The sequence below is a fragment of the Drosophila tropicalis genome, unplaced genomic scaffold, assembly GCF_018151085.1.
Source record: "Drosophila tropicalis isolate 14030-0801.00 unplaced genomic scaffold, ASM1815108v1 contig_694, whole genome shotgun sequence".
NCBI classification, from domain to species: Eukaryota; Metazoa; Arthropoda; class Insecta; order Diptera; family Drosophilidae; genus Drosophila; species Drosophila tropicalis.
The window spans coordinates 7,243,949-7,253,422 of record NW_027173176.1 but is presented as its reverse complement, the minus strand read 5'-3'; the positions used below and the strand labels follow the sequence as shown (position 1 = coordinate 7,253,422).

At 37.7% G+C, this 9,474-nt stretch overlaps 1 protein-coding gene across 2 annotated transcripts; it reads left to right on the top strand.

Annotated features, from left to right (window-relative positions):
• The first annotated feature begins 2,295 nt into the window (after positions 1-2,295).
• On the top strand, positions 2,296-8,766 carry nAChRbeta1 (nicotinic acetylcholine receptor beta1). 2 transcript variants are annotated; one of them, XM_068292509.1, is made up of 7 exons: positions 2,296-2,429; positions 2,489-2,709; positions 5,241-5,377; positions 6,146-6,300; positions 6,457-6,901; positions 7,014-7,613; positions 7,679-8,766. In XM_068292509.1, the coding sequence occupies exons 2-7, from the start codon at positions 2,646-2,648 to the stop codon at positions 7,841-7,843; spliced, it is 1,566 nt and encodes a 521-aa protein (XP_068148610.1). In that variant the 5' UTR covers positions 2,296-2,429; positions 2,489-2,645; the 3' UTR covers positions 7,844-8,766. The 2 variants fall into 2 exon arrangements, with proteins under 2 accessions (XP_068148610.1, XP_068148611.1); XM_068292510.1 differs by lacking the exons at positions 2,296-2,429; positions 2,489-2,709; positions 6,146-6,300 and having other exon boundaries at positions 5,358-5,377.
• The last annotated feature ends 708 nt before the right edge of the window (positions 8,767-9,474 follow it).

Here is a 9,474-nt window from a genome sequence, read left to right as displayed (position 1 = left end):
ATGGTTGAGGACTTTTAATATTATTGCCCAACTATTGCTGCTGTTTTTGTTGCTGTTGCTGTTTCTGCTGCTGTTGCTGTTGCTGCTGCAACTGCTAATTGTGTAATATTTGTTTTTTGTTTGTCAGTGAGTTTGCTCATTTGCCGCTCTTACTGCTGCTGCTGTTGTTGCTATTTACCAAAAGATTCTTGAGTGTAAAAATTAACACTAAATCATTAGTTGCGATTTGCAGAAGTCAGAATTGCCTTGGCTAATTAATTTATAAAGCCATGCTACATATGAGAAGTAAACAAAACAAAAAGACAAAACAAATCCAAATGTTTATGATGGCAAATTAGATTCGTATACAAATGAAAAATTGTTTTCACAGACAATTTTGCATACAATGAACTAATGTTTATTTATTAATGACTCAGAAAAAAATTAGAAAGACAAACACATACACACAAGATATTTAAACAAACGCAAAAAATGTATATCCAATTTCAACTTAAGTCTGTGTTTATTCGGTAAGTATGATTAATGCCCTTCTAATTTCAAAGAAAGTCCTGCGGAGTGTCACATATGTACTTGACATAATCATATTTCTGTATATTGTGGTTCCAAACGTGCTTATGGTCTCTATTTGAATTTGAATGCCACGCCCAATGCCGCTTTCTCCCCGTGCGGATTGGCGGGGCTTCGGCGGCATCATTTTGGAGTCACGTAAAGACCTTGAAATCTTAACAGCAGCTGCCCGCCCCAGAAAGTGTTTCAATCAAATACTGAAATAATTATGTAAAAACAAAAATAATAATAATACAAAAAATTAATATTAAAAAATAATCTTTTTATCCGGCGCGTTGGCGTTTGGTTGATTCATTCGATTTTTATCAGCCTTTCTGGTGACACCAAAATGGCAGCCAAATTGCTGCAACTTTACATCGAACAAAGCTACAAAATTGAGTTTTTTTTTTTGCTTCTTTTCGTGGCGACCTTAGAGCTGCTGTGTGTGTGTGTTTTTTGGTTTCGGTTTGTGTTTTTTCTGCTTTTCAGCAGTCACCACACCACACACATGTCTCATAACTTTTGCACGTTCGTGGCCAGAGTCTTTCGTTGTTCGTCTTTGGCTTGTGTATTGTGAGTTGTATTGCGCTGTCATGCCTGCACATAAAACTCATCATCATGAGGCATTCAGCCAGCAGCCAGCACCCAGCACCAGCATCCAGCATCAACAATGCAAAAATATGCTTTCATTACCAAACGTCTAGCACGGGGTTTTATATGGCATGCATAATCTGTGAACTCTCGTTTTTTTCTTCCTCCGTTTTTGTTGTTGTAATGTTTGTTTGTTTGTTTGGTTAAATGTTGGAAATATCTTGGGCAAAGCGATTCGATGATCAGGAGCCAGGAGTCTGCTGACTTCTCCAACCTCTTCCAGGTCAAATCTTTGATGATTGTCAGGAACTCCTGTTTTATTTCCTTTCCCCTCTTAAATTTGTGATAATGATGGCACAACATAATTTATATACATAGATAATGAGTTTGGCTTGTTGGAAGTTATAAAAACATTGTCCTTACACCTATCCAGGGTCATTTTAAAACGAATTAAAAACTATTAAATGGTTTTTCCAAGTTTATTTAAACCATTTGAGTTCCATCAATTACTAGCACATATTAATGATTAATATATGTATTTGCATGTATGTATGTATCCCCGCTACTGTGTGTCGGCTACAAAGTGATTAAACACAAATCATAAAAGAAATACGAGAAGCATTTGCAAAAATTAATGCTAAACAAAACGCCCACAAAACCTTTTGAGGCGTTGGCTTTTGTTAGTTGTTTATATTTTGATAGCTAATTTTTAGGCTCAACGCGATCCGGTGACGGTGACGCTGACGGTGACTAATTAAAGAGTTTGTATCATAGTTAAACGAAATTACGGAAATACAGCATACAGCAGAACTTAGTACATATATTATATTTCATGAATCGCTGGCAGCGGGCTGGCTAGTCACTATGCTGGAGGTGGAAAAGATGGTATAAGGCTGAGTTGAGTGTTGCTTTTTCGTGGGGCAAGGGTGTAAACAACAAACTGTAAACAGCTGTTAATTTCTTTTGTTTACAAATTTCCACCCTGTTATTGGGCATCTCTTCTCTCTCTATTTTGCATTCTCTGTCTGTCTCTTTCGTTTATCCGCATTTGCGCTGTGAACTTTGCCCTCTCTGATGTTGGTGATGCTGCTGAGGCTGTGCGCATCCCATTGATTTTTTATCCAGAATCCCGAAGTAGAGCTCTCAATTTAATCCGCACCCAAACTGCCGAAGCAAAAGTTGTAACATTTCGGACAATCTAAGCAGAAAATCAAATAAAAATTGGTAAAAACCATAGTAAAAAAGTTGAAACCAGGAAACACTGAATTCCAACAAAATCAATTCAAGTTGAGGTAAAGGAAAACTTATCGCTACTCGTTCCGAATCCATCAACTGTTTACTTGTTCCACAGGGCGTGGGCTCAGGCCTTTGTACTTGATGAGAGATGTCTCAACTTAATAATTGTAAGTAAGCCTAAGAACTAGCACGGAAAACCAAAGAAAAGTCGCCTAGATCGGTCCAACCCAGCCTAGCCCAGACCAGACCAGGCCGGAAAAACAGGATCGGACATGGAGCTAACAAGCAAGTCCTGGCTCCTAATAGGCATCCTAGGGTGGATGCTTTTCATGACAGGTATGTGTGCGTGTGCAAGAAAGTCGAGTCGACACATTCGACGACTTATATAAGTGGAACAACAGCCAATACTTATTCATATATAAACATATACAATATATCAACGGAAACTAGCAGTTCTTTTTTTCCAGCAATGATTTGATTTTTTTCTTAAATTTTATACAAAGCCCTAGCAGCGATGCTTTGACAAATTCCTCATTCCTTTGCATCAGCAAGCAGCAGCCAATCTTCTTCTCCAATATAACAATTCTTCAACTATTATTACAACTACTACTACTACTACTACTACTACTACTACTCAACAAGCACCTCTACCAACCACCACTTGAATGTCTTTGTGTATATAGCTCATTAGCCAAGACACTACTAACATCAACACAATTTTGCCGATTTGTCGCGTTCGAGGAATTTGCCAAAGCCTCGCTGCTTATGCTGCAAAAAAGATCCAACCATGAACAGCGCTAATCATTCGACTAATTAAATCAAATATACATATATCTATCATTTACTATATATATATAGGTATAAAAAGCTAACCCAATCAACCAGCCAATTCACCCCCCACAGAAAATCACAATTGCCCTTGGAGAACTTCAGTAGTCAAACATTTTCCAAACAAAACAGTAGCACCCCTCTGCCCTCATAAATCCCTGATTATCGCTATATATATATACATTTGTATACATTATATTTTCATATATGTATGTATATGGCTCTCTTGCTCTACTTTAGCCTAGATATCGCTCGATAAACTTTCTGTTAAACACCCCAAAAAATACCCACAAACCACCTACTACTTACTACCTACTTACTTAACTGCCTACTACTCACATACTACTGCTATCTATCAGTCTTATTCTTCTTTATAACTAGTGTATTATTCGTTTTTTACTACTACTACCTATATATATTGTTTTTTTTTCTATCATAATATAGTAGTCGAAAACTTTCTCTTAGGCGCCGCAGAATGGGTACCCACAGCGAGACCGACAAAATAATATGAATGTAAACAGCAAACGAAATCTTAAAAAGAAAACAATTGTTAAAGACTCAAAAAACGAAAAGAATAATTACAAATTGACTTGAAAAAAGAGATTTCTGTATCAACTGCCGAATCTTAATTCATACTCCTTCTGTTCTGAGCAGTCCAAGAAAACGTGAAAAAGCCAAAAAAACTGTAGAAATTTAGACAAGTTAAAATACTTCCTCGACAAAAAAGGAGTGTAGTAATCTTTTTAGGTACCCATATAACAAATAAATAGCTCACACATACATGCACTCACTTCCACACAGACAGATGTGCACACTCATTCATACAAATATCTCACCCCACCCAGTCGCCTAGAGCAATTGCAATTTCTGCTCCATATATCCGCACATAAGTAGACAAGGATAACCCGGTCACAGGCCATAAAATGGGAGAGAAGCAACAAAAACCCAAAAAAGCAGACCCAGAATGAGGTCTGGGAATGGGAAGCCATTCAACTGACTCTGCTACTGCGCAAAGAGAGAGAGAGAGGGGAGAAAGAGAGCGAGAGGGAAAGAGCCACTATGCTTTCTTACCCTCTCCTTTTCTCTCTCCCTTTCTCTGTCGCCCGGATAAATCTGCCAAAAATTTATAGTCATCTCTTTCATCAATTAGTATTTTAGCATTTTCGTAGCTAAAACTCAGCGGGCCCCTTTAGAGAAGTTATCTAGATGTTTGTAGGAACAATGCTCGCACTTTGCACTGACGACCACATATATATTTTATATGTATCGTATATGTACTTACATACATGAATGTATATCCCCATTTATGGTAGTTAGGCTCTAGGACTGTTTGTTTTGTAATCAAGAGGTATTTGCCTTAAATCACGGAAACTGTTTCACTCATAGTTGATGGTTTTAGGGCAAAATACCTCCAAAAAGAAAATGAAATGCGGCGGCGTATAACCCCAAGTCCTCCTAACCCAACACCCCCACCCCCCACCCTGAAAAAAAACCCCAAAACCACCACCCCGATTATACAAAGAGGTAACAGAAATCACACCACAAAAAACTGAACAATTATCATTCAACAAATCGAGCAATCTACTAGTCATTCTTACAATTTTCCTTTCAAACAAATTCCAAAGACCAAAAGAACAAATCGGTAACAAATCGGTTTATTCTTGAAGAATCTTTCTACTCTCTCTCTCTGTCTCTGTCTCTCTCTCTCTGTCTCTATCTCTGTCTTTCGCTCTCTCGCTCTCTTTCGCTATCTTACTTTACCTTCATTTTTCACCTATTTCTAACTCTTTCTAAGCTATATGTCATCACAAGACCATTCAAAAATATTAAAATTAAAGGCCAACAACAAAAAACTTAAACCACAAAAAGAAATACTTTAATCATCCTTGTAAACTTTGTTTCTCCGTCTTTTTTTTCGTTTTAAAACTAATGTTTAATTTTGTTTGTTTCCTTTATTTTTGTTTTCAATATTCCCTGCTCTTTTGTTTAACATTGTGATCCTTGTTTTTCGGTTCGATTACTTTTTGGGTTAATTTTAGTCAATGCATCCGAAGATGAAGAGCGCCTGGTGCGTGACCTCTTTCGAGGCTACAATAAACTCATACGACCCGTACAGAATATGACACAAAAAGTTGGAGTAAGATTTGGTTTGGCGTTCGTACAGCTAATCAATGTCGTAAGTGTTCAATCAAAATCAGAAAAAACAAAACTTTAGTAGCGTGTATAATTGTACTTTCAAGTTGTATTTCAAAAAACAAAAAAAATATTCTTGAGTTTCGTTGCTGCCCACCCAACAAAAAAAAACATGCACATAGGGTGCAAACTGTTTTTTATTTATTTTAATGCTTTGTAAATAATCAAAATTGTACATAACTAACAAATTTTGTTTCACGAACGAGGGCAATCCTAAAAGTTTCTGAAAAGTACCCTCCGTTGAGCAGTGTCATGGTGATGGAAGGACGGCTGTGTCCATCACTCAGTAAATATAGGTCAGATCCTTGCTGTTAGTTTGTTTTGAGTTACTAGGAAACTTTTAGGACTACTCTCGTACTACTCGTTGTGCCTTGACTTGTCTCTTTGTACCATATAAATGTATGTTCGTAGTGAAAAACAAAACACAAACAATTCAGTTGCCTTAGAAAAAAATACTAACTCTAATCAAATTAAGAACATAATGACTTAACTACTGTATCCCTCCTTCCCTTCCAAACCCTTCAATTTCTTTCTCTCTCTCTCTCTCTTTCTCTCACTCGCTCTCTGTTTGAAAATTTTGATGCGTACGCAAAATATTCGATTCGATTCGAATCATCTCAAAATATATATACATATTAATATATATAAATCCGCATATTAACACGAATCGTACCAAAAAAAAAATCTCTCATCACCATGATCATAAAAAAATTAAACCAATTTACCATGAACTATATCAATTCCGAACAAGAATGAGAAAAATCAAATTATGAAATCAAACGTTTGGTTACGTTTGGTTTGGTACGACTATCAGCTACAATGGGATGAGGCTGATTACGGCGGCATTGGTGTACTGCGACTGCCGCCCGATAAGGTTTGGAAACCGGATATTGTGCTCTTCAATAAGTGAGTAACTATAAGTAACTACATACATAACTAAATAACCAACTAACTTACTATAAATTAACTCCAACGAAATGAGATCGAAGGAGATTTCGCAATGATCGTGAAAGATTTACGGGAAACCCAACATTGATATCTTTTATTCTTTGTTATCTCCAGTGCCGATGGCAATTATGAGGTCCGCTACAAATCAAACGTTCTCATCTATCCCACTGGAGAAGTGCTGTGGGTTCCGCCGGCCATTTATCAGAGCTCATGCACCATTGACGTGACCTACTTCCCCTTCGATCAGCAGACTTGTATTATGAAATTCGGTTCTTGGACTTTTAATGGTGACCAGGTCTCGTTGGCCTTGTACAACAATAAGAACTTTGTGGATCTATCGGATTACTGGAAATCGGGTACTTGGGATATCATTGAGGTGCCAGCTTATTTAAATGTCTACGAGGGCGATAGCAATCATCCCACTGAGACGGACATCACTTTCTACATAATAATACGACGTAAAACACTATTCTATACGGTCAATTTGATATTACCCACGGTGTTGATTTCATTTCTCTGTGTGCTGGTTTTCTATTTGCCCGCCGAGGCCGGCGAGAAGGTGAGTTGGTTGGCTTAACTTGTTAAGGGCTAAGGGTAAGCTTAAGGTAGTAGTTCCAATGTAAGGTCAATTCTCTAGTCAAACTGGTTGCTCTTCCCGTCACATTGCTTAGGTCACATTGGGCATTAGTATTTTGCTGTCACTGGTTGTGTTCCTGTTGTTGGTATCCAAAATTTTACCGCCCACTTCGCTAGTGTTGCCGCTTATAGCCAAGTATCTGCTATTCACCTTCATTATGAATACCGTGTCTATTCTGGTTACGGTGATCATTATCAATTGGAATTTCCGAGGTCCACGCACCCATCGTATGCCCATGTGGATACGTTCGGTATTTCTACACTATCTGCCAGCCTTCCTATTCATGAAGCGTCCGCGCAAGACCCGCCTACGCTGGATGATGGAAATGCCAGGGATGAGCATGCCCGCCCATCCGCATCCTTCATATGGCTCCCCAGCCGAGCTGCCCAAGCATATCAGTGCAATTGGTGGCAAGCAATCCAAAATGGAGGTAATGGAGCTATCTGATCTCCATCATCCCAATTGCAAAATCAATCGCAAAGTAAACAGTGGCGCCGAACTGGGCCTGGGCGATGGCTGCAGGCGCGAAAGTGAGTCTTCCGATTCAATTCTATTGTCCCCAGAGGCGAGCAAGGCTACCGAGGCGGTAGAGTTCATCGCCGAGCATTTGCGTAACGAGGATCTTTACATCCAGGTAAGCCTGCTTTCAATCAAGAGACTCTTCATCGATCCTAATGTCCCCCCGCCCCGTTTTTGCAGACTCGCGAGGATTGGAAATATGTAGCCATGGTCATCGATCGCTTGCAGTTGTACATTTTCTTCATTGTCACTACGGCAGGAACTGTTGGCATTCTCATGGATGCTCCACATATCTTTGAATATGTTGATCAGGATCGCATTATTGAAATTTATCGCGGAAAGTAAATGAATGAAAGTGACGAATCACACACAAAAAAATAAAGGTTAAACATTGCAAACGCAACAATAAAACAACTAAAACGAAAAACAATTACAGAAGTTTTTTTAGATTTTAAACAAATAACAATTAAACGCAAAAAAAAACATTAAAAAAATATTATAATTGCTTGAAAAACTGCATAAAATTTAGAACAAGGATTAGCCACACACCAATCACACCATGATAGTAAAAAAAAAAACTAAAAAAACAAAAAATTAAGATACAAAACGAAAAGAAAAAGCCATTTAACCAACTAACCAATTAACTAATTCTCACCAGTAACTGCAACAGCAATTTAAAGCAACAACAATTGTTCATAACTAGCGGAATTGTGTGTACGTTTAGCTATCTAATTTGTAATAATTTTAAATTTAATGAAAAACTAATTAATTTTAAGATTATAGCAAAAGCAACAACAACAACAACAACCACTGTTTTCCAACTTGTTACGACGAATTAAGTTTAAGTATCACTAATTATGCCCTCTACCCCAATAATGATAAGGACAGGAGGTGTGAAAAGCGAACTCCAAATTATATGCCGGTGTCCAACTACATCTGTTTATGCATATATACATATATATTCTCGATCAGCACCAACAAGACTCAGTCTGTCCGTCGGCCAGTCCTATTCTCAGTGTGAAGGATAGCATAACTTCGATCAATATCAGGCCCAGATCTCATTCAAAGTGCTGAACATGAACTCGACCATTGCATTTGGGGTGCTACTTAATTCTGGTAAAGGGTATCTTAGAAGTCGGTATTCCGACTTGGCGTACGGATTTTTTTGTTTTAATTATAAGATAAATAAATCAAACACAGAAAAAAGATTTGTAAATGCTTCACCAAACCAAGCAAAAGACAAACCAATAAAATTCAAAGTTAATTAATTTATTTGCCTTTTGAACTTGGATAATTGGCTGACTAATTAATTGGTATTGACGCTTATTAAGTAAAATATTGCTTTATTGGTCACAGACTCATACATGTCCATGGAAGTGGCTGGAATACCTTTTTTGGCGTCCAAAGATCCTGGATACTTTCTTTGTTGGGTTTGGATTATTTGTCGTAGTCCTTCTGAAAGACTTCTCAAAGACTGCAAGAGATTATAAAAGGCTTTAGAACTTTTTGTCTGTTAACCGAGAAAGTCTCCCACAACTGGCTACGCCTCTGTGAAGAATTGATTATGTCAATTGAAATACGTTTCCAGCATTGCTTACCATGTCCAGTGCTATAAATATCAATAAAGTCGAAGTCAATGTTTGAGTCGAGGTTGGGGGTTGCCGTGTTTTTATGATTATCTTTATGTAACTCGACAGCATTCCTATCACGACGACTGACTTACCCGTCAGGCATTTGATCAGATTACCTCGCAATTTCTCATAAAAGAATCTGTCTAAAAATATGGAAAATGCTGTCCACAAAAAATTTCACACATTAATCATTCTCACGCCTCCGCACGCATTTCATGTGTATTCTGCCTGCTTTTGATTCTATTTGCTGATAAACTTTGAGTGGTTCCTGGTTGGGTCATAATTTGTTAAAACTATTAAATAAACCCTACACAACAAATTCTAACTAGTACGCTCTGTTATTGA